The 25,909-nt window shown below is 44.4% G+C and overlaps 1 protein-coding gene across 8 annotated transcripts in view; it reads right to left on the bottom strand.

The window, feature by feature from the left end:
• LOC109931632 (RAC-beta serine/threonine-protein kinase) overlaps nucleotides 1–25,909 on the bottom strand; it is a 64,154-nt gene that overhangs the window by 29,183 nt on the left and 9,062 nt on the right. For 3 of the 8 annotated variants that reach the window (XM_048618262.1, XM_048618257.1, XM_048618258.1), the window contains exons 3-7: nucleotides 12,526–12,604; nucleotides 11,153–11,274; nucleotides 9,598–9,765; nucleotides 6,855–6,983; nucleotides 851–962 (exon numbers count right to left, since the gene is read on the bottom strand). In XM_048618262.1, the coding sequence (XP_048474219.1) occupies nucleotides 851–962; nucleotides 6,855–6,983; nucleotides 9,598–9,643 (287 nt within the window). In that variant the 5' untranslated portion in view covers nucleotides 9,644–9,765; nucleotides 11,153–11,274; nucleotides 12,526–12,604. Of the gene's footprint in view, nucleotides 1–850; nucleotides 963–6,854; nucleotides 6,984–9,597; nucleotides 9,766–11,152; nucleotides 11,275–12,525; nucleotides 12,605–16,040; nucleotides 16,380–25,909 lie in introns of those variants that run through there. The other 5 variants (XM_020530879.2, XM_020530878.2, XM_048618260.1 and 2 more) reach the window with 3 other exon arrangements.

The following is a 25,909-nucleotide window of genomic DNA, read 5'->3' as shown; positions in this document are numbered from 1 at the left end:
AGGAACTTCTTCACCCAAAGGGTTGTGAATCTGTGGAATTCCCTGCCCAGTGAAGCAGTTGAGGCTTCCTCCTTGAATGTTTTTAAGGCAAAGACAGATCGATTTTTGAACAGTAAGGGAATGAAGGGTTACGGTGAGCAAGTGGGTAAGTGGCTCTTAGAGCACAAAAAGATCAGCCTTAACCTTATTGAATGGCACAGCATGCTGGAGGGGCCTGATGGCCTTCTCCTGCTTCTATTTGTTATGTTCTTACAGATGGGGGGTGGTCCATTTAAAAAAGGTCAAAAACTGAGATTGTTCAGTTTTGTTTGGTGAAAAAAGTGTGAAAGAACATGGAAACAAGGCAGCTAACAGGAGCAAGACACGTGCCATGATCCAACTCAATGGCAAAACTAGCTCGACAGGCCAGAGCGCCTCCTCCTAATCCCATGGATCGCTCCATGTCAAAACTTCATGAAAATGACTTTGAGCAAATGCTGCTGAGCCACGGAGTATCTTGCTAATTCAGAGCCAATGACATTGCTGTGGGTCTGGAGTCACATGTCCCCAAAGGACATAAGTGAACCTGATGACTTTTTTGCAACAATCTGGTGGTTTCTTTATGATTAATGACAGCAGCATTTTGTCACAGACCTACATTTCAACTGAATTTTACATTTCCCCAGCTGCTGTGTTGGGATTTGAACGGATGTCCCCGGACCTCTGAATTGTGAGTCCAGTGACTTTATCACAATGATACTGTCCTGTCCGAAAGGAGCAGCCAATAGACACGACAGATAGCAAATTGCGCACCGTCAAACAGAATATTGAAATATGCTCCCCCAATTCATCTTCCCATCCCTGGCCTCACCGTTCATCTGGTGTGTCAACATGGAAGGTCCTCTCAATTACTGTCGTCCACTGCAAGCACCGAATGATGAACGTGTTGGGTCTTGGCCTTTCAGTCTTCATTAGCTGGCATTCTATTTGAACAGAGAAACAGCAAGAAGTTACCGGTCTGCAGGAAGGTTAAATATTCCAAAGAATGTAATATTCAGAAACAGGCCAATCGGCCCAACTAGCCTATACTGGTCTTTGTGATCGGTATGATCATGTCACTCCAATAGTGCATTTTCCTGTTTGTGTCTCCCCCATAATGGAGCAGACAGTGACATAATGGTAATAGAACTGGATTACCATCCCAGAAACGCAGGCTGTTCAAATCCCAGCAGGTGAAATTTTAATTCAAGTCACAATTCCAGAAGATAAAGCTAGCCTCGGGGATGGTGACCCATGGCAACAACCGTCAATTGTTGTAAAAACCCAGCTGATTCACTAGTGCTCTTTCGAGAAGGAAAACTCCAGATCCACAGTCTGTAATGGCCAAGCAAGCCACTCAGTTCAAGGGCAATTAGGGATGGCCAACAAACGCTGGCCTTGCCAGCAATGCCCACATCAGGAGAGGTTCTACTTCCCCTTCAGCTTGTGACTGGGATCCATTCAGGGGTTTGTTTACAATTATTTTTGTTCGCAAGTTGGACCACAATGCAGTACAATATAAAATAACCATTCATAAATGCTGGAAATGCTCATGTGCCAGGTCTTTAAAAATTAAAACCATGTATAGGATCATGACCGTAAGCATGAGAGCTTGTAAGTTGACCCCTTGTGTAAGCTATTTCTCCCAACTACCTCACAATTCTACGTCAAGAATTTTGTCTGAATTCCCTATTGGATTTATGAGCAACTAGCTTATATTGACAAGAATGAAAGGTGTATAATTCCTAGATATTAATATCATTCCTGGAATTTGGATTACAAAATAGAGAAAAAATGGGTGTTGGTTACCGCCATGAAAAGGTCAGAGAACCCTTTTGGAACAGTGACCTAAATCCAGAGACTATAGACCCCTGCAATTTTAATAATAAAGGTTTATAGTGCTGAATTTATGACTGGTAGGACATACATTTGCAGGTCATTAGCTTTGCTTTCAGTTCAGAAAACACCAAAGTTGAGTTCAGAAGCAAGTTTAATTTCTCTCCCAGGAGTTTGTGCAGTTCGGGGAGTCTACTTACAGTCACGCAGTCGTAGAGCTGTACAGCACAGAAACAGACCTTTCAGTTCAACTCATCTGTGCCGACCAGATATCCAAAATTAATCTAGTCCCATTTGTCAGCATTTGGCCCATATGTCTCTAAACTCTTCCTATGCATATACCCGTCCAGATGCCCTTTAAATGTTGTAATTGTACCGGACTCCACCACTTCCTCTGGCAGCTCTTTCCATACACACATCACCCTCTGCGGAAAAAATTGCCTCTTTGGTCCCTTTTAAGTAAGTCTTTCCCCTCTTACCGTAAACCAATGCCCTCTAGTTTGGGCTCCCAAACCCCAGAGAAAACACCTTGCCTGTTCACCCTATTGATACCCCTCATGATTTTATAAACCTCTGTAAGGTCACCCCGCAGACTCCAGGGAAAATAGCCCCAACCTATTCAGCCTCTCCCTGTAGCTCAAACCCTCCAAACCCTGGCAACTTCCTTGTAAATCTTTTCTGAACCAGTTCAAGTTTCACGACATCCTTCTTAAAGCAGGGCGATCAGAACTGAACACAGTATTCCAAAAGTGGGCTAACCAACGTCCTGTACAGCTGCAACATGACCTCCCAACTCCTATACTCAATGCACTGACCAATAAAGGCAAGTGTACCAAACACCTTCTTCACTATCCTATCTACCTGTGACTTCACTTTCAAGGAACTAAGAACCTGGACTCCAAAGTCTCTTTGTTCAGCAACTCTTCCCAGGACCTTATGTGTATAAGTTCTGCCCTGATTTGTTTTTCCAAAATGCAGCACCTCACATTTATTTAAATTAGACTCCATTTGATCAAGGTCCTTTTCTACTCTGAGGTAACCTTCTTCGCTGTCCACTACACCACCAATTTTGGTATCATCTGCAAACTTACTAACCATACCTCTGATGTTCACATTTAAATAATTTATATAAATGACAAAAAGCATTGGGCCCAGCACTGATCCTTGTGGCACACTGCTGGTCACAGGCCTCCAGTCTGAAAAGCAACCCTCCACCACCTCTATCTCCTGCCTTCGAGCCAGTTATGTATGCAAATGGTTTGATCTCCCTGTATTCCATGTGATCTAACCTTGTTAACCATGAGGAACCTTGTCAATCATGTCCACTGCCCTGCCTTCATCAATCCTCTTCGTAACTTCTTCAAAAAACTCAACCAAATTAGTGAGACACGATTTCCCACGCACAAAGACGTGTTGTCTATCCCTAATCAGTCCTTGCCTTTCCAAATACATGTAAATCCTGTGCCTCAGCTCCCATCCAACAACTTGCCCACCACCGATGTCAGGCTCACTGGACTATAGCTCCCTGGTTTTTCCTTACCATTTTTCTTAAAAGTAATGGCTCCACGTTAGCCACCCTCCAGTATTCTGGCACCTCACCTATGGCTATTGATGATACAAATATCTCAGCAAGGGGCCCAGCAATCACTTCCCCAGCTTCATTCAACAGAAGGTTTGGTTTATAAAGCTTTCAGATAGAAGGGTTTGTTAGAGATCTGCAAGTTATTAGAAATGATTAAGTGGAGGCTCTCAGGTTTGTGAAAAGTTCACGTCAGCAGTCTTGGAAATGACTCATCAAAAGATCTCCATGGTGCACAGAAAAGAAACTGCGATGAATCTGTTAAGTAGAAACTAAGAATCAAGATAGAGGTGCAATTTCTCTGGATTTGTTTCTTATGGCTAGTGTTGGGATACAGGTCAAAACTATGTTTTGCTGTGTGCTTTAAAATCTTTCTAAATGGCATCTATGTTTTGATAACTTTTGTTTTCTTAGTTTGTATAATAAAACGGCAGCCTTGCGTGAAATATCTCAATGACTAACAACCACGTTAACTAAGTATCCCAAAACAAATCTATCAATCCAGGTTTCATGCTGTTCAGTAGTACCATTATAACACAACGACGGCTAGTTTCACCCAACAAGTGGAAACATCTACATAAAAACCAAAAGAACTGCGGATGCTGCAAATCAGAAATGAAAACAGAAATTGCTGGAAAAACTCAGTAGGTCTGGCAGTATCTGTGGACAGAAATCAGAGTTAACATTTCAGGTCGAGTGACCCTTCCTCAGAACAGGACTTGTGTTGGAAGTGGAAACATTTTCTCTATATTTCCTTTATCAAATTCCTTCATAATTTTGAAGGTGTCTCTTGGAAAAGAGTCCTAACCTTTTGGTCTTCCTGGTAACTGCTCATTAAAACCCTTAGCAAGTTCCTTGCCCAGAGTGATTCAATGCAACACAGGATGGTGCATTTATTTATCTGCTGTCGTTTGCTGAAGCGCAGAATTGTGTATTGTAAAAGAAATCCATCGGCTCAACCTGGCCTTCCGAATGGGTATTATGTCTTGGTGTTTTCCCCGGCCTTTTCCCTGGGACACCACACATTATTTGAATAGAGACAATCGCCCAATGTCCTTTTGAATTCCTGAAGTGAATCTGCCTCCACCACTTCCAGGCTGTGCATTCCAGACATTTAACTGCTCGCTGTGTGAAAAGGCTTTTGTCACACTGCATTTACTGCTTTTGCAAATGACTTTAAAAACAGTGCCCTCTGATTCTCAATCTTTTTATGACTAGGAGGAGTTTCTGCCTGCGTACTCTGTCCAGACTGCTCATGGTTTTAAAACCTTCTATCAAATCTCCTCTTTGCCTTCTCCTGTCCAAGGAGAACAGTACCAAACTTCTCCAGTCCATTTTCATAGCTGAAGTTTCTTGATCCTGGAACATTCTCCTGCATGCGTGCCAAAGTGTTTATATCCATCTTAAAGTGCAGCATCTAGATTTGTACATTATGCTCCAGCTCAGTCTAACCAGTGTCATATTCATGATTTAGCATAACCTCCTTACTCTTGTACTCTGCGTCACTATTAATAAGTCAAAGATATAGTTTGCTTTTTAACTGCATTCGCTATCCATCCTGCAACATTTAATTACTTGGCCATTCGCTTATTGAAAGAATTGGAGATTGCTAATGCCCAGTGAAGAGGATGAGAAATTGTTTTGCTTAATACTATGTTCTCTTGCATAATTTTTCTTCAAAATGAATAATTTGCTGGACTAACAACATGGATGCCAACACAATGCCAATTGACCACAATTCCTACAAAGTCCCGGCCAACAGTAACCAGAGGAGAAAAGCTTATGCCATCCTCTTGCAATGTGACACTCTTTCATAGAATCCCTACAGTACGGAAGCAGGCGACTCAGCCCATCAAGTCCACACTGGCCCTCCGAAAAGCACCCCACCCTATCCCTGTAACCCTGCATTTCCCACGGTAACCCACCTAGCCTGCACAACCCTAGATACTACAGAGCAATTTAACACAGCCAATCCACTTAAGCTACACATCTATGGATTGTGGGAGGAATCCCATGCCGACATGGGGAGATCATGCAAACTCCAACCGGACAGTCTCCAGGGGCTGGAATTGAACCCAGGTCCTTGGCACTGTGAGGCAGCAGTGCTAGCCACTGAGCCACCTTGCATTATATGAGCATTCCAGCTAAGCCAACACAAAGGACTAGAGACAAGATCTCTACTTCAGCCAGTTCTGAACAAAGGAGACCATCAAAACACATTACCGTTCGACTTAGTGCAAATGTTTCCGCAGATATCTATTGCCAAACAATGCTTTCTCACAAAAGAACATCAAAATCATCAACTTAGCCAAGTGTGTCCAACTGAAGCCCCAGTCACCTGCCTGAAACTACTGGTTTGATTGAATCACTTCTTACTGTATAGCTTTGACTTTTGTTTATCAGTCTGCTTGTAATATCAAAAGAGTAAGCAGATGCAGAATTAGGCAAAAGCTACCTCCATTGTCAATGTTTCTCAAAAGTATGATTTCTGGCAAGAAACTGGTGTTTTGCCTGCGAGGTGAACCCAATTCTCAGCATCTCTAGAAGATTTTTGTTCCCTACAACATATTTGGCCCCCAACAGTAGAAGAAATGGCAGAAGAGCACTGAGAAACTTTATTGACACTTCCCTCATGTTCAAAAGACAACAACATGGTTTGTTCAAGACATTTCAATTTGTGATTACTATTGACAAAATCCCTGCAGTAGTCAATGGAATTCCACCCAATATAGGAGCAGGAGTCATTTCAGAAAACATTATAGTCAGGGCATAGGTGCAAACATTACTAGCAACGGCAGTATCTGTGGGACATCCTTAGCCCCACTTGACAGAGTGTTGGTGAGTCAAATTCTTGGACCACTGCAATGTGCTGTTTCAGGTGCTCTCAGTACTGTAAAACAGAGGAAGTTCTTGGATTTTGAACCAGGTTAATGGACGACTATTATTAAAGTCAATTTTGGAGCAGGCAGAGGGCATTCAATAAGATCACAGCTGACCTAACTGCAGTCTCAACTTCACGTTTCTACCTACCCTGGACATCATTTGACTGTCCTTGTCATACAAGCTCCTGTCTACCTCTACCTTAAAGGAAAATTCAGGGACCCTGCCAGTCCACCTCCCCACCACTCTCTGGGAAGTCCGGATGATCTGGGGCTTCGAGTGGAGCTTTGGAGGTGATGTCAGTTCTTTGCCCACCCAGGCAACAGACGTTACATGTTTGGGGGGATCCTGCCAGGAAGAAAAATCTTTGACGAGTTACTTGCACAACTCTGTTAATGCAGGGAGTTGCAAGATTTTGGTCCAGCAACCACAGAGGAACAACATATGTTACCACATTAGGATGTTGTATGACTTGGAAGGGGAAGTTGTGTATTAGAGGTGGACTCCTCAACTAATGTCGTCACTGTCCAGAAAGACTTACCTGCTACAGAGAAGTTGTTTAATGGTGGTAAACAGTGATCTGCGCTCTCAGGCTTCTCCTTATAGCCAATAAAAGAACCATCCGATTTCAAGAGGAAGTATCTTGGCCTCCAGGTTTTAATGTATTCACCTGCAAATGGGAAAGAGGCAAGCAAGGTTATGTCAGCTTTCACGCCACAGGGTCAAATAGCCATGCTGCTGTGGGCCCGGGGCAAATGGCACTTAAAGACGTACATAGGTTCTACTGCACGCCAGCCCTCACACAGCTGAAAAAGGAGTTGGCGCACAGGGCACCACCAGATTATGGGTAATGTCTGCTTAAGAGAGAAGAAATCATTTTGGCAAACCATCTGAACAACCTGCCCATTGTCTACGACTGGTCCAGAAGCTCCGACTGAATGAAAGAGCGACATCTTCTAGCATCCCTTGTAAGATCAAGATTGACTTTTTTTTCTCCTTAGGAGACAGGTAGGTACAGAGAATGAACAGTTGCCATTCATGGAGCACAGCTAATGAACCTGTCTGAAATAACTGACAAACCAAGAGGTTAGCCAGCAAAGTCAACATCATTGCTGCCATCCAATATCTTCTCTGCTCTGTGCTATTCTAAGTCAGAGAAGGTGTAAGGCCATTCAGGATTTGGACAGGGTGGGCAGCCTCAGGAGAGAGGACTGAAGGAGAGGTTTAATACATTTTGGTATCTTTATTTAAGATTACATCTCATACAATACAAAAGTAAGGGCTTTATAAGAATGAATTAGACTGCAGAAGAAAGCTTTACTAGACCTTTATAAATCACCGGTCTGGTCTCGGTTGGAGTGTTGTATGGCACCCTTATTTAGGAGGGATAAAGGAGCTTACGTCTGGGGTCTACTGAGAAAGGGGATGGGGAGGAACACACCGCTCTGGGCTGGAGTAAACAGGGAGCAAAAACTGGAAGGCTGTGGACAGCTTTGCTACACAGCCAGTCAGACTAGGAGCACTGCAATGGTCCCAATCAACCAAATCAGTGCGACTCAAATATTAATGATATTTAGATCTTGTAGTTCACACACACCTGTTGGCAGGGCACAATGGACATTAGCAGTCTCAGCAATGGTGACTATAAAATTATCAGTGATAACTGTAAAATTGATCACTTCACTAATGTCCTTTAGGTAAGGAAATCTGCTATCCTTATATTATGGCATCTTTATGGTCTGGTCTATGTGATTCCAGATCCAATGTAGTTGGCTCTTAACTGCCTTCTGAAATGGCCTAGTAAGCCACTCAGTTCAAGACACAATTAGGAATGGCCCATCAATGCTGGCCTCACCTTAATCAACACCCACGATCCATCACAGAATAAGAAGGGAAATAAACTGATCCTCACTTCGCTCTGTACACTCACTTCCACCAGTCTACCTCCATAACCTCCAACTCAATGTTTAAAGTTATAGCGGGGAATTAAATGGTGTGCATAGAACCAGAGGAGATACCATAAAAACCAGCGTACACCTTTATCGAGAACCGTCAAGGTGTAACATCCCAAGGTGCTTCATTAAGGCTTTCCCACATAATCTGATACCGAGCCACACAAAAAGATATTAGGGCCAATGCCTCCAGGTTTGGTCAAAAAGGTAGGTTTTAAGGAGCATCTCAAAAGGAAGAAAGAGAGGTGGAGAGGTTTAGGGAGAGAATTCCAGAGCTTTAGCACATGGATAGCTAAAATCAATGATCACCATTGATGGGGTAAAGGAAACCAGGAGTTCAGAGTTCTCAAAAAAATACCAAGGAGCAGAGAACTTTAAGAGAAGTTCCTGTTAAAGCAAAATGGCAAGCTGATCAAGCGGTTTCGAAAAATATAAGTACCGCATTGCAGTTTTATTGAGAACCTGATATAAAACCACTGCTATGAAAGCAACTAAAATATTTAACGTAGGCGCACCGGGCACACACTCTTTTAGAAAGGAAGTCAAAAGCAAGCAGACGGCAATCAGGTGATACCAGTGATATGAAAATTTACTGAGGAGGACGGTCATTAGTACACAGAGCAAGAGGAGACCTGCCTAAAGGTGCTCAAAATTAAAATGATTTGCAAAAGCATCAGCTGCTTTTATATTTCTAGGTGCTAGATGACAGAGATTTGGAAGGTGCCATTCAAGAAACCTTAACTTCTTAAGGATAGTTATTGCAGTAAAAATTGCAATATCCTGCATGCACCAGGATGGGGTGGGACCAGTAAATCCAAAATGCTAGCAATTAATAATTCAACTAACTGTGGGAATGACCATAGCCAGTTCTTTGATTATCATTCCAGATTGGCAACATTGGTATTTTGTTCTGCAACTTCGGCACTAGTTTCATTCATTTGAAAATTGCCAATGTTCAAAAACACAATTGTAGCTGTCAACATTCTACATACACCAAGACTGTTACAATGATAATGCCGTGCACCAGTAAGGACTTAACTTTGTTTTAATCCTGGACCTTGTGGTCCTCGTTACAGCTTGAGACCCAGTTGTAAATCATAAAGGCTGAAGGTTTTAATGCTGACAGGGACGTGGGTGCAGGTTTCGTACAGAATACTGCATTTTGTAAGCAGGCGTCAGCTGAATCTACATTTAGCATCACAGGCAGAGCATTTGTATTTGGGGGCTTGGGGATTGGAGGGGGAAGGATCAGAGATGCCAACTTGGGAGCTGAGGTGTCATGAGACAAGAATTTGACTGTGTAAATATGTGGTGGCACCCCAACACACTCACCTCTTTTCTGAAGCCATCCCTCCTTGACAACTGACACTTCATTCATATTGGTACCAAAATATTCCGAGGAAAACCCAGCTTCACTTAAAGACACTGGAGAGGCACCAGCCTGACCCCAACGACAGGATCCTTAGCAACGCGCCCCTCTTCTCAAATACAGCACGGAACCTGTTGGAAGAGAAAGTTGAAAGTGTTAGTGGACTGAGGAACATCAACAGTTAGTAGAGGACAGCGTGTGCACACAGACCCTCACAAACACATACGCCTCATTGCAAACAGAACTGAGTTCAGCACCCAACATTTTCCCAGTGGTGAGAAATATTCAACCGAGTATTTTAAACATCAACTTGCAGGGAAGATGAGTCCAGGTCTGAGCTTTGACCTCGACCCCAAAGGCAAAGCCCAGAGAACAGTGACCTCTCGCTGTTCATTTCAGTGCAGGGTGATGCAAAGATTTCCTTTGCACAGACACTCATGGTATTTTAGGGGTTACGACTTACGAGTGGCTCTTGTGGTCATCGCAAGACCAGGAATGCATGAAACTTAGAGGGAGCCGTTACTGGGATACACAGCAACAAAGAGAACTGAGGCCGACTGGCTCAAGAAGCCTGTCCTATGACATAAAAAAATGAAAGAACTGCGGATGCTGTAAATTAGGAGACAAAACAGAAATTGCTGGAAAAGCCCAGCAGGTCTGGCAGCATCAGTGAAGGAAAAAAACAGAGTTAACGTTTCAGGTCTGGTGACCCTTCCTCTGTTTTGTTTCCTGTCCCATGACATGATGAGCTGTAACTATAAGTGAACACTTCTCTCTCACTCAGCCTGCAGGCAGGTTCTCTCTCAAGAAAGGTGGGGTAAAAATGGATAATAAACCACAGGCAGTAAAGTGATAACACTGGAAAATACCCCCCTCCCCACCCCCATTCTCCTCCCCCAACACCGACCACCACAAGACATTAAGATTGCCCCATTTTCCATAGCCGTGGTCGCCTCGAGATTGCCAATGTAGGGGAGCTCACAATAACTGCGCTGGGACAGCCCAGTCTCAGTGGGACCCTGCACACAGCCGCCAGCTTCTAGACTGGAGCCCTGAAACTCTGTGAAAGGCCTAGCCTCAATTGCTGAAAGGTTTTGTTACAAAATAAATTACAGCACAGGTCACTTGGGAACTGTAACCAGAGAATGATCAGCAGTCTACAGATATGGAGGAAGAATGGACAGCACTCATCACAAGCGCCAAAAAAAAACACACAACATCTGCATGAGGGGACTGTCAAAGATCCCATGACACCTACTTCAAAGAGCAGCTGAGGAGTCCTGGCCCAGCACCTCTCCGCACACCATTCTGTCCAATATCACATATAAACGAAAGATCAGGTCATCACTACATTGCTGGTTATGGGATCTTGTTAATGTGCAAGTGGTCTGCTGTTGCATTTCCTACACTACAGTGGCAACATCTGATTGGCCGTTAGCTACAATGAGGCATCCTGAGACTTCAAACCATGCTGTTTTAATGTTCAGAGATTATCTTTTGCATCAATAATTTGGTCACCTTTCTGCTAGTCTCGAAGTTCCAAGTATTCGACGGTTCTTGCGTTTGATGGTCGTGTTCACACGTTCCCTCTTTCCCAGATCCTCAAAACTGTGAGAATGCTGCCACCTTCAGTCAAGGGGCTGAATGAGAGAGGAAGGTACAAGAGGGGATCAGAGACCTTTGTGATAAACTGGGTGACTGCTGCAAGCTGGCCGAGAGAGGCTGCTAGTTGTTATGCCAAGCCTCCTCAGTACTGATCCCTAGCTCTCATCCTCTTGACACTCCCTGAATGCTGGCGAGTAGAAGATCCAGGCTCCAGGGCCCCAAACCAGAATTTAAATGCAAGAACCAGCATTAGCAGTGAGCTCAGACAGGTCACTGAATAGCTTGAGGTTTTTGACAGAGCAGAAGGAAGATAATGCTCTGCTTAGAGATATGCAGACACAGAGGTGGCTGGGACCTAGACTGATCCAGGCCACTTATCACACACTGCCTTGAAGTTCCATATTTAAAAATGCAAGGGATGTGCTTCCGTGCACTGGCACGTGATGGAACAGCATCACCGTATGAGGTTTCACTCAGAGGGTTAGCAAAGGCAGCATGAATTAAAACTGAGCCCAATTAAAGTGAAAATGCTCACTGATCCACAGCTTACAGCCCAAGATGATGTCATTCGGCCCTTTGGTGTACATGGGAGCTTGCTGTCCACTAATTTGTTCCCAATGTAGTGAAAGCTGGTGTATAAAATGTACAATTACCTTTCTTGTCCATCGGGTCACTTGCCCGATTACCTACGAGTGGGCAATTTGTGACAGATTTGCTAAATCTCTGACTTGCTCTATCCTGTCCAGGTTGTTAGTGAAGGGTACAGGGTGGAAATGGAAGGAGGTGGAGGGGCATGAGGATGAATCCAGTAAGAAAGAAGGAAGGGATTTACCACTGCTCTAACAGCCCTATTCATGGAAGAAGCTGCCGGTACTTCCATTTCATAGTATTCATTTTAAAGTATTGATCCTTCCCCTCGTCTCAGACTCCCCTGAGGCGTTCTGTCAGGGTCAACTTCTAAATTTGCTACAATATATGCTCAAGGGGGGCAAATTACTGTATTTAATGGTGATGACATAATTATCACCACAACATTTCAGTACATTAACCTAAACATAATGATTCCATTGTTATGGGTTAGCAACAACTCTGAACAAGTTGCTGCTTATATGGACAACTGCACTGACAATTTCCACAGGGTGGAATTATTTTGGTTTGATCAAGTAGACTTCAGGGTTAATTTGGCCCCCTGCACGTAAATTCACAATAAGCAAGTTGAGGATTTGGAAAACGCGGTTGTGATCTTCATGCTGAATGCATTAACATGATGCTAAAAATGCAAACACCTTTCTCTGCTTCGTCAATGACTCATTCTTTCACTGTGACTTGTTCTTCTTACTCAGAATTCAACCACAAAGCTTCCAGCTGAAATTCAAAATGCAACAATTCAGACTGCATTGCTTTCGAACAGGACAATAACACTTGCATTTCTGTAGCGCCTTTCGGGGGCATGTCCAAGCCGAATAGAGCACTTTTGACGTGTAGTTATTGGTGTGCTGCAGGCACCAGAGTACTTGATATGCTCGCAGCAGTGAGATCAGCAATAAAAGCAACAAGATCATCAGATGATCAGCACTTCTGTCCCCCCCGCCAAAGAAAAACCAATGTGGATTGAAGGATAAACATTGACTTCAATACAAATCAGAACATCTCCAGCTCTTATTTAAAACAGTGTTGCAGGATCTTTCATACCAGCGGTGTGCAAACTGGGGCCCCTGAAATAAGGTAGCACTGCTAGGCTTTTGTGGAAAAATATTTCACAATTAGCAGAGGGAATTTAGACAAGAACAACCTGTCTTTATTGTGTGTCCCAAGTAGCGAAAAAAAAGGTTTCACATCTCCACAGGAGCATCCTAAAGAAAACAGTGGACTATGAGAGACACAGACATTCAGAAAGATGATCAAAGAGGTTAAGTTATAAGGAAAAAGAGGAGGAAAACAGATGGAAGGGTTTAGGAAGCAATTTTCAGAACTTAGTCATGATTGATGACAGTGCGTGAGCAATCCCACCTTCCTCTATCCCCAGGTTTTTGGGTGAAATGGTAGTGGTGGCAAACAGAAGGAAGAAATATATTTTAGTCCTCAGGAGTCTAAAATTTCCCTTGCTATTAGAATCATAGATCATTGATCATAGAAACCCTACTGTGTGGAAACAGGCCCTTCGGCCCAACAAGTGCACACTGACCCTCAGATCATCTCATCCAGACCCAGAATGTAGCATGGTTGTTTAGAAGGAATACTGACCGACTTGTAAAGAAGGGGACTTTCATCAAAAAAACTGTTATAATCATTGCTATGTATCTGCCTGAGGGAGGCCGAGTTCAACACCTCAAGCTGCATGCTTGGAGTCTATACTGTGGAATTGAATGTACCACCTTCACAATCTGGCTGCGGGGTGATGGTTTGGTGGGGGGGGGGGGGGGGGGGGGGGAAATGGGTAAGGAAAGAGTACTGAATGATGCATGCAGATCTTGCAGGGGATGGTAGTTATGTTAGCCACAAGCCCAGGCTAATGGTCTAGGGAACACTGGATAAATCCCGAAAGGGCAGTTGGTGGAATTTAAATTCAACGAATAAAAATCTGGAAGTGAATGCTTGTCTGGGTAATGGCGAACACGACAGCAACCACCTAATGTCACAAAAGCTCATCGGGTTTGCAAATGCCCTTTAGGGACAGCAATCTGCTGTCGTTACCTGATCTGGCCTACATGTGATTCCAGGCTCACAGTGATGTGGTTGACTTTTAATTTTCATTAGAAACAGCCTAAATTTGAGAACAATTAAAGATGGACAACAAATACTGTATTTGCCAGCCAGACTTGCAAGAATTTTTTTTTTTTTTTTTTTTTTAAAATTGTTCAGTGAGGCCAGATTGAACAAAGGCCCACACAGTGGACTGCAGTGTGCCTCAGTAACAATCCCAACCTTTCAATCAATGAGCTGGTTCTTTAGCACTTACCAATTTTAATCAACGACTTCAGTGTGTGGTTGAAAACTCTTAACAGATACAACTTGAAATAAGTGAATATGAATTACAATCCCATTGTGGCAAGAAGTCAAAATACTTTTTTTTAAAATGGAGGCTTGGGACTTCTGCCCCAATCTCCATTTGTGCTCAACACAGTCATAGAGCTGTACAGAACGGAAACAAACCCTTCGGTCCAACTTGTCCATGTCGACCAGATATCCTAAATTAATCTAGTCCCATTTCTCAGCATTTGTCCCAAACCCGCTAAACCCTTCCTATTCATGTACTCATCGAGATGCCTTTTACATGTTGTAATTGTACCAGCCTCCACCACTTCCTCTGGCAGCTTATTCCATACACCTACCACCCTCCGTGTAAAAAGGTTGCCCCTCGGGTCCCTTTGAAATTTTTCCCCTCTCACCTTAAACCTATGCCCCTCTAGTTTTGGGCTCCTCTACCGTGGGAAAAAGATCTTGGCTATTCACCCTATCCATGCCCCTCGTGATTTTATTAAACCTCTATAAGGTCACCCCTCTGCTTCCAACTCTCCAGGGAAAAAGCCTAAAACTATTCAGCCTCTCCCAATAGCTCAAACCCTCCAACATCCTTGCAAATCTTTTCTGCACCGTTTCAAATTTAACAATATATCTTTCCTTTAGCAGGGATACCAGAACTGAAAGCAGTATTCCAAAAGTAGCTGACCAATATCCTGTAGTCGCAACATGACACCCCAACTCCTTTACTCGATTAACAACATGGTGAATGGTAATTAATTTGTGGATTGTTACCAGAATAGTAAATGGTCACTTGCTGCTGCTTCTGGACCAAATGCCTCATGCATAATGACAGTTGGCCTGCCAGCACCTACTCAGGATCATTTGGAACAAGCAGTGAGTCCAGCGCTCCCAGAACAGAGATAGAAACTTCATCTGGAAAATGGGTCCACAGGACAGACCTGGTTCCGCTGCTAGCAATGAGTATAATAAGATTGAAACTCCAGTGAAAAACAGTACGCTGCTTTCAGGATGTACTTTCAGAATTCACTTTCTCTGAAAGGATCACATCATTTTGTGATTCCTTTTCAGGACAGTAACAAATCATCAAGATAAGTAATCCCCCAAAACTTAGACAAGTACCCTGCTCCTCACAACGGACCTGTGACAATTGCATCACATCACAACTGGACCCAATCTGCTCAGCGAGAAATCCCGCAGTGGCAGCAAGTGGCCACTTGCTCCACGTGACCCATGACAGGATGAGAACAGGTGGAAAGTAGTAAAAGGGCAAACTTTATTTACACAGACCTTCCACAATCTTCGGCATTCAAACTGCTTTACTGCCAAAGAAGAGTAGCCAGTGCTGGAACCCAGAAAGCACAGCTGCCAATGTGCACACAGCAAGCTCCCTCAATCAGTATTGTGTTAATAGGCAATCCTTCTAAAATAATGTCAATCGAGGAACGGATGGACACCAGGATACAATTTCCTGCTTCTCTCCAAAATAGTTTTGCAATGCACGTTTTACACCTTCCTGAAAGGGCGAACAGGCCTCAGTTTAAAGTCTCATCGAAAAGACAGCACCTGACAGTGCGGGAATCCCTCAGTGCTACACTGGGTGTTTCAGCTCGGACCTTGCACTCAACTTTCTGGAAGCCATGACCCGCTGACTTAAGAGGGGAGACAGTAACTTCAAAATAACATTCCCTTTAGAAGCAGAGAACCATTTTAATTAGGCCCTGAGGTCAGGGAGCACTTCTAAACAATGCACAGCAATCCTTTTTGCGCTTGAACTAGGGCGATGACACAATGAGGAACTCGGATAGACTAAGAATACCTGCATGGAGTGGCCAATCCCATTCAGTGCTGAAGAAGACGGTACAACCATTCAGATCAACCTGCACTTGAGTTCCTGGGATACCAAAATCAATTCCGAGAAGCCAAATACGCCTAAAGTCATATCAGGAGCGACAAGGGAGAATTGCAGAGCGCAGAAGGAACATCAACCCTTTGCAAGGGTTGCAGACCCTGCTCCTTAGTGAAAAACCTCATCCGCCTGCAGTCCATGAGCCCCACAGACTCTCTCAGGTGACTGGCAAAGCTGGAAGCAACTCCATAGTTTGTCTGTCCTCAGTGCAAACATGATCTCTGCAATCTTCAGCATTTCAGTAGCTAGAACATTTGTTGCAGCAGACGCACACTATCAGAACACAAACATGGCCTGAGTTTTCAGCACGAAGAGAAGTCAAGCTCTCTCGGTGCTCCAGCTCTCTGCACACGTTTGAAAAAAAAGAGGAAATGCAGTGTTTTCATTCTCTAACAAGTCACCACATCCTATGCAGTTCCTGGACTTAATGCTTAAGCACTACAAACAAAGCTTACTATATCAAGCACTGCATGAAAGGTGCAGCATTAAACACGATGCAGACAAACACTGTGGTCCATATAAACACACAACAGTTTGTAGCAGAAAGCAAGCTCCATAAATTCCACCCACCTAAATAATCAGAAAGCATAATGGACAAAATCTCTCAGTGGAACTTCTTTCTCCCAAATGGCTAATTTCCTTCATCGTTAACATGTATAAAACCTCCATTTCCTCTCTGCTCATCGTAAAGTTGAACACTAAAATGCAACCCTGCATCCAGTCTCTGGTTCAATGCTCATAAGCCACCGCCAGATGGGAAGAAGCAAATTCAAAACCTACCACAAGGCCAATCCATCTGCAAACACTGATCGCAATATTGTGCTGCCTGCACATCATCTATGCAGCCTACTTGCCCAGAATCTTGTGACAGATTACAGGCAGGCTGACTGCACCAGTGCACAGGTGAACCTTCCATTTTTGATTCAGATACGAGCCTCGTTGGTTAGTCTTGGCTGAGACTCGACCTGGTCACCTCCCAGCCATTGGTAGGGCCCTGACCTGTCAAATGACATCCTCCTGTGCTGCAGCCACTCTTGTAAAACCATGCTGGAGCGCACTTGTGATGCACCCACTGTCAAACAGCCCATCACTCCCCGGGCAGCAAAAACAATAGAGGACGAGAGATGGTCACAGAATGGGTAACCTGGCAAGAATCAGAACCTTCCCTTCCAGTGAACATGAGAAAGATGGCATTGGTCAGAACAGGAGTCTAACCAGAAACAGTTTGACTTGGGCCTGGATGGAACTGACCAAATGCCAGCAAGGTCATAACCTTTACACTGACAACTTCATAGACAACTATACTGCGTAGGAGGCAGCAATGTGGCCCATCACACTTGTCCTGGCTCTTTGGTAGATTTCCAATTAGTCCCGTTTAGATAGAGACGCACAATGGCAAGTGGGGGTTATGTCACCAAGTTAGTAAACTGGAAATCCAGGCTAATAGTCTGCAGACACCAATTCAAATCACGCCACAGTAGCAGGTAGAACTTAAATTTACTTCATAAAAATCTGAATCTGAAAGCTAATCACAGTAAAATATTCTTAATTAACCTCAAGCATGTCACAAACACACCTCTGGAACTGAACCAGATGTCCTGAGTCAGAGGTAAGGACACTAACACAAGGCCCCCACTTGTCTCTAAGGTGATCACGAAACTGTCACTGACTGTTGCAAAAAAGCCATTTGGTTCACTAATGTGTAGGAAATCTGCTCCCCAACCACCCGCCCTTATCCTATATGGGACTCCAGACCCACAGCAATGGGGCTGACTCTTAACCGCTCTCTGAAATGGCCAAACAAGCCACTCAGTTCAAGGGCAAATAGCGATGGCAACAAATGCCAGCGGTCCCAGCAGCACCCACACGAAAGAATATAAACAATGCTGCACTGCTCTGCTTTCTTCCCCTAAACACTGCAATTTTTACTTTTTAACAATTTATCCAGCACCCTTTTGACAATTTTCATTTAATCTGCTTTCAAATCACATGTTCCTGTTCATTATAACTTGATGATTTTAAAAACTTTCTTCTCTCTCCCAGCGTTCCACAGCTAATTGCCCTCAATCTGTGTCCTCTCAACCCTTCTGCCAGTGGAAACTGTTTATTCACTCCAATTTGTTCTTTCCGAGCACCTCTATTAAATCTACCCGTTAACCTTATGTGCTCAAAGGAGAACAATCCCAAACACTAGCCACACTTTCTTGTTTTGTCCAGATTGCTGGGGCTAGAAAAGCAAGGATTTCTTTTAGCGACTGGATTAAAAAAGGACTGCAGATGCTGGAAGTCAGCGTCGATAAAATGTGGAGCTGGAGGAGCACAGCTGGTCAGATGGCATCTGAGGAACAGGAAAGTTGATGTTTCAAGTTTGGACCCCTCAGTCCTGATGAAGGGTCCAGACCCAAAATGTCAACTTTCCTGCTCCTCAGATGCTGTCTGACCTGCTGTGCTCCTCCAGCTCCACATTTTATCGATTTTATTTTTAAGCATCCGTTTACAAGTTATGAGTGCTATTCGCTTGGGCGGCATTTATTGTCCATCCCTAACTGCCCTCAAGAAGGTAACTGTAAATCTTGAATTGCTGCTGTCTGTGGTGCAGGGATACTCCCAGGGCTTTTAGGAAGGAAATTCCAGGATTGTGGCCCAGGAACAGTGAAGGAAAGGTGATACAATCTCAAATCAAGATGGAATGGGGTTTGGATGGGAACTTTCAGATGCTGGTGTTGCTATACATCTGCTGCACTTATCCTTCTAGGTGGTGATGGTCACAGTTTTGAAAGATGCTGTTAATGGAGCCTGGGGTGCTGCAGCGTATATTGTAGATGGTACACACTGCTGCTACAGTCTGCCAGAGGTGGAGGCAGTGAGTGTTGAAGATGGTGGATGGGGAGCCAATGAAGCTGGCTGCTTTGTCCTGGTTGGAACTGGAATTCTGTTGGAGCTGCACCCATCCATCAGACTCCCAACTTGTACCTTACAGATTGTTAAAAAGGCACAGGGATGTTCCATCACTTTGGGGTAGGGGTGCATGTTTCTGAATGATGACTGGGAGAACCCCTGCAATACTGACTCAATCCCTCCTTCGCTCTACTGGAACCTGCGCCATTCTGTCAGGAGTTCCTGTTCCCCCTCTCAAAATGTGTTAACTACTGCTTCGGCCTTGCGCACGTTTTCAAGCTTTCCTCTTTGTGCTGTGTATTAGCCCACTAGTCACCCTGCATAGGAGGCAGCAATGTGGCCCATCACACTTGTCCTGAAGATTTCCAATTAGTCCCAGTTAGAGACAGAGACGCAATGGCTCCCATGACAAGCACTCTCCTGTACATAATCCAGCCACTTTGTAAGCTCTGTGTCCGTTTTTATTTCCATCTGGGTCTGCCCTGACCCATAAAAAGCAAGTCAACAACATCACTGAACTCCAGTGGAGGGTCATGTCTTAAACTTTTGTGCTTTCCTTCTTGTAAAGGACCATGACTGGCTGGAAAATTACCAACCTTCTTTGTTTTGCTCACAGGTTTCCAGCATCTGCAGTATCTTTTCCCCCCTGTTGCACAACACGCAGTCCATTTCACAATCAGGCTTCAACAAGAACTGCAATCATGTCTAGGAAAATAGATTCCACTAAAAATTATAACTTTGTTACGGCAGCATGTCCCAACCCCAAATATGCAATGAGTCAATTAAGACACACTGCCGATGCACAAGACACTGAAAAGCCCTGTTGCTCCATTACTACTGATGTTGACAAGCCACCCTCTCCCAAGTAGCATTTTTATATTAAAAAAAAGGGCAGGAGAGGGATTACAACCTGCTGTGCCACACAATAAAGTAACACCTGATCATCTCTCTCAATTGTATTTTCTCTGCAAATTTCTTCAATTTCTTTTTTCGACAAAAATCTGTTGTTCTTAGTCCTGCACATACGTCATGACTGAGCAGCCACAGACCTCCTGTACGGAGAAGTTTAAAGACTAACAAGACTTTCCCACCATCATGAGAGAATAACTTTCTTATTGCTGTCCCCTTAGCCCATGACTATATCCCCTGCTTCCAGCAGATGGCTTCCCAAAACGTGGGTCACATCCATCAGAAGACAGGATTGTGGGGTTGCAAGCTCAGAAACAGTAATGGTGGTGACAGACTAGACTAATAGCCTGTGTCACTTCTTTAATTACTATTGACAGACTTGGTCAAATGAGTTGTTCTGAGCTGCAACGGCTACAGCTGAAAAAGCCTGTCAATAGGTAAGTGTTCAATCCCTTTACAAAAAGCCTGCCTTCTCATCAACTCTCAAACCAACTCAACATGTGCTCCCTCGCCAGAACCCTTCGACTCCCAGTCAAGAATTTATATGCAACCATCCAAAAAGTGAAGCCTCACCTCTCCCCCAACCAGATTTTCACTCGGGGGTCTTGCAAAACCAGACGTGACACAGAGAAAAGGTTATGGGAAGCACGGTTCTAGAAATCCAGCTGGGGAAACTCCCAGCATCCATCCTGTCAATCTTTGAGTTCATTTACATAGCTTCTTTAACAGAGCAAAACATTCCAAGATGCTTTCACAGGAGCGTGACTGGATATTATCCTACATGAAGCCATCGAAGGAGTTATTCAGACATGCAAGCTGGCAGCTTTAAGCAACCTCTTAAAGTTCGAAGGGGAGTTATGGAGGGAAGAGAGATTTAGAGTGGAAATTCCAGAGCTGAAGGGCGAAATATCTGAAGGCATTAGAACAGCTTGCATTGATTTAGCACTTTGGATTTAGTAAAATGTCCCAAAGTGTTTCATGGAAGGGGTATCTGAAAAAAAAATCAAATAAGCTAGATATAAAAGGATGAATGAATTACATTTCTATAGTGCCTTTCACACCATCAGAACTTCCTAAAGACACTTTACAGCCACGGAAATCCTTTATGACGTGTAAACATTGTTGCAACATAGCAGCTAACTTGTGAACTGCACTGTCCCACAAATAGCAACGAGACAATGACTAGCTCAACTGTCTTAGTGACGTTGATCGAGGGATAAACATGGTTTGGGATGGGGTTAAACTTCACAATACTTTGACACAGCATCTGCCTGACAGACAGCATTGAGAAACGGCTTAAAATAACAATGAGCTGTTATCTTAAAATGCAAAGAGAAATAGTGCAGAAATGAAAAGTTTAAAAGAAAATGTGCCATTTGATTTTGAGATAGCAAGGTGTAGAGCTAGATGAACACAGCAGGCCAAGCAGCATCAGAGGAGCAGAAAAGCTGACATTTCGGGTCTGGAGCCTTCTTCAGAACGGTCCAGACCCAAAATGTCAGCTTTCCTGCTCCTCTGATGCTGCTTGGCTTGCTGTGTTCATCCACCTCTACACCCTGTTATCTCAAATTCTCCAGCATCGGCAGCTCCCACTATCTCTGATACAATGTGATTTTTCTTTTATTTAAAAGCTTGGAGAGGGGCAGCTATTAATCATGTTTTGAGGGGAAACCATGGGCTGGACAATTCAGATATGGCCAGCTGTTCGGGTTATTTACAGGATAGGGAATGACAGCAAGAGTGTACAGGAGCAAGACAGCGATGGCACACTAGAGAGAATGTGCGTAAACTACAGAGACAATGCCACTTGGAAAGCACGCGCAAGAGCGAGAGCACAAGACAGCGAAAAGAGAGAGTAAGAAAAGTGTGCTGGACAGAGGGAGTGCACAAGGAGAACCTGTGAGAGAGACGAGTGAGAAGAGAACCAATGAGACAGCGTGCAAAGATGTATGGTGAATCTGTATGTCTCTCTCTCAACCCCACCCTGCAATACAGCCCTCAGTTGTCAGTTCCATTATCAGTCTATGTGGTATCAGGGAGTCGGGTAGGGGAAATAAAACTAGATGGGGATGAACTGAGTTGATACTGGGAGAGCTACACTTGGGGTTTGGGGCTCTGGAGTCTACACAAAGCATAATACAGAGGGGATGGCAGTACAAAGCACACATTTCTCCCAGCCGAGTGACTCCAACAGCATGAATAGTCTTAGGATGGCCATTCAAAAGTATGGGAAGAATCTATATATGAACCTATGAATCAATAATAGAAGTAGGCCTTTCAGCCCCTCAAGTCTGCTGTGCCACTTAGACTCTTAGGCAACAGCGGACCACCTGTGTAAAAATATTCAAAGACACCACCTCCAACACGTTCTAAAGCCGAGAGCTCCATAGTCACAACACTCAGAAAACAATTATCTGCATTCCTGTTCTAAAAGGGCAGTTCTTAATCTTAAAACAGTGCCCCCTATTTCTGGACTGATCCACCATCCTTACTCCTTCACCTTCTTGAGACCATTCAGGGTCTTATACACTTCAATTTAGTCATCCCTCACTCTTTCAAACTCCAGTCGGAACACAGTCTGTCCAACCCTTTCCTCAAAAGGTAACATGCTCATTTTAGGTTTCAGTCCCACAAGCCTGTCTGATCCACCTCAAACACATTCACATGATTTATAAGGAAGAGGAAGCAAAACTGGACTCAGCATTCAAGATGTAATCTCACGATTGCAATGTATAAATGACACATAACATCTTTCTTTTATGTTCAGTCCCTCTCATCATAACGGATAGCATCTCATTATATGCTGTACCTGTGAACTATCTTTCAGTGGCTCACATACTAGAACACTCAGATCCTCCTGCACTTTGGAATTCTCTGCTTAAGCAATACTTTGCTTTTCCATTCTTCCTGCCAAAGAGAACTTCACATTTTATTCCATTATATTCCATCTGTCAGATTTTTGCCAATTCACTTAACCTATCTCAATCCTCGAAATCCTTGGTATGCCATCTTCACAGCATACTTTCCCATGGAGCTCACTTGCTGTTCCTGTTGAAAGAGGTGCAACAGAAAGGGACCGACTGAAGTAGTGGACATAACCAGCAAGGTATAGGTCCATTAACCTGAATACAGCTGGAAAGATTTGCATGTGGGGGAGTAGAAAGTGAACTAGGAAAATGCAAGGCTTGAAATGGTCACGATGTGGAGAAACTGAGGAACATTGTAGTGCAGAAAACAGAGGATGAAGGATTGAAGAGTTTGTGAAAGACTTAAGGGATAGATTCGCCATATCCCAGAGAACGAGGCAGGAGAGGGGGAGACTAACTACAGCCTCCTTACCGAGGCTAAGGGAGGGAGAACGGTCTTTTTGCTCTATACGTGACTGAGGGCAAAGACTGACCCTGCTGGTAAATAACCTGAGGCAGTATGCCTGTGTCTGACTATGTTGTACAGAAGACAGAAGTTCAGTCTCAACTTCCTGGTTTACATTAAAAAAAAACACAGTGACAGGGCAATGCCATTCTCTCGGTCTCTTCACCGCACCCCCGCCCCCAACAATCTCTCTTATTTATGTAGTATATTGGATTGTACTTAGCAGTGCTGCCTGATTGCTGCGCTCCATTATGGAATAAAGAATTAAAGACTCCACTTTAATAATAACGTTTAAAGGGTTTTCAGCGCTTGGCTGTACCACAGTCCCGAACAAGCTGTTATTTGCATCATAGTGACTGGCTGAAAATTATCAGCCACATCATAATGAAGTGGGGTGGAAGGGAGATGGTTACAGATATGTTGGTGGGAATTGCAACACAACTCCACTGTCACACAATACGCAAGACTCATCTGCAAACCTGCACTTCCTCTGTCAGCCAGTCATGCAGTGAGCTGCAGTCACGCATCGGCGCTCTCTCTCAGCCTCATCCTGTGCGGCTGCTGGGCTCTGTAGGACAGCCGCGCAGCCTGGTGACTCCCACTGAGCATGCTTGGAGCCGGACCCCTGGCCTGACAAACAAGCGACACTCAAAGCAAACGACGGGTCAAACGCGAGGGCGTTTGGGACAACAAACAGCCGGCCAACTCCTGTTCTCCTGCTTTCAAATATTTACTTCTTTCGCAGAAAGAAAATCAATGCAGCCAGGGGGAGTGGTCTGGTCTCTCCTCCCACGTTTGGCCTACACGGCCTGTTGGGCCTGGAATCACGGGACATGGTCCACAGTGCAATCGTGCAGATCAAGCCTTATCTCAGCTGAGCCAGCAGACAAGGTCCAACAATTTAGCCTGGGGAGGGCAGGTGCAGGGTGATCGAGTGTCAGCTCTGTGGGCAGCATGCTCCTCCAGAGACAGAAAGTCATGGGCTCCAGCCCCACTCTATACAACTGGACACAAAATCCAGGACAACATTCCCCATTGCCAGTACTGATGGGAGTCTGCTGCAAGGTTGGGAGTTACATCAGAGGTTCTCAGAGCAACAGGAGTGTCACCCTGACGTTGTGTCCCTCACCTGAAGCAAAGCCATGGGGCTCGAGATGAAGATGTCAGCACGTGGGTGAGCTGGGGTTGCACTGCAACACTTAGTCATGAAAACTCAAATATCACCAGGCCAATTTTAGTTTTGCGTGCCCTGAAGGGGGACTTCATATTTTCTTACCCTGTGGTTTGACCCAGCCACATAACCAAAGATCCTACTGCATACGGAGGGGATTTCCCTGCTCTGCTGTCAGTTACTGTGTAAAACCCTCCGTGGCACTTCACAGCACACGGAAACAGGCCAATTGGCCCAACCTGATCATACTGGTATTTATGCCCTCTCACCCTTACCTATTCCTTTCTCCTTCTAATGTAGTTTCCCCTTAAAAGCTCCCTCCACACCTCAATACTTGTTCTTGTACAAATCACAAAGGAGGTGCAGCATAAATTTAACAGGTCAACCAATGCTGCTGTGGATTCACCTCAGGCTATTGAGCACTGACGATCCAGGGGTCTCATCCCTGCAAAACAAAATTCAAGGAAATGGGCCACAGCAGCAGGGGCAGCTTTTTGCAAAAAACTATTCATGAGTTTTGGGTGTTGCTGGCTGGGCCAACATTTATTGCCTATCCCTAACTGCCCTGGAGGAGATGGTGGTGAACCACTGCAGTCCTTGGGTTGGAGCGACTGTGCTGTTAGGGAGGTCCAGGATTTTGACCCAGTGACGGTGAACATAGAACATAGCTGAAATCCCAATCAAAGACATGGACTTTTGAGAGGGCTCATAACTTAGGAGATAACAGGGTGAGGGGTCAAGGGAAAGTAGAGGGGTAGGGACCGAGGGGAAGCAGAGAGAGTTAGGAGTCATGGGCAAGGACAGAGAGAGAGAGAGAGGGGTCGAGGGAAAGGGAGTGTGGGCAAGGGAAAGGGGAGAGAGAGGGGTCGAGGGAAAAGTGGGTTGGGACCCAGGGAACTGATGTAGCTGAGTGCAGTGCCAGTGATGGGAACATGTACAGGAGATTAGATTAACCTCCCAATGGAAATACTGAGAGTGTGTACAGGAGAGCCTACTAACAAACTGACAAGCAGTCAGGTGCCAGGTATCACTTACAATTACAATTACAATGTCACATAAGTACCAAGTGCAGGGAACATAGCTTGAAAGTACACACTGAGACTGCTGTTCAGATACCCAATTTGCACTCAATAACATAGTCAGTAAAGTCCTCGCAGGATGCAGTCCGAGAGATACGCGATTATTCTGCCAAATGATTCCCTGGGAGCGGCACTAAGCATCAGTGAAATGTGATGAAAACTGCTCCCCATGGTCCTCAAACAGGATGTTGCCTCCACTGACTATTTTCACATTTGAACATCTTCAAGCAGGTTCACAGCACCAAAAAGACCCGAATCAAAGTCACAAATCCCTGTGAGACTTAGTCATTGTGCACTATCCCTCCCTGAACTTCTGGGTCATCTCCAGCCTTTGAAAGTCCAACAGTATC

The sequence above is a fragment of the Rhincodon typus genome, chromosome 39 (genome assembly GCF_021869965.1).
Source record: "Rhincodon typus isolate 14 chromosome 39, sRhiTyp1.1, whole genome shotgun sequence".
Taxonomy (NCBI): domain Eukaryota; kingdom Metazoa; phylum Chordata; class Chondrichthyes; order Orectolobiformes; family Rhincodontidae; genus Rhincodon; species Rhincodon typus.
This window is presented reverse-complemented; position numbering and strand designations above follow the sequence as displayed.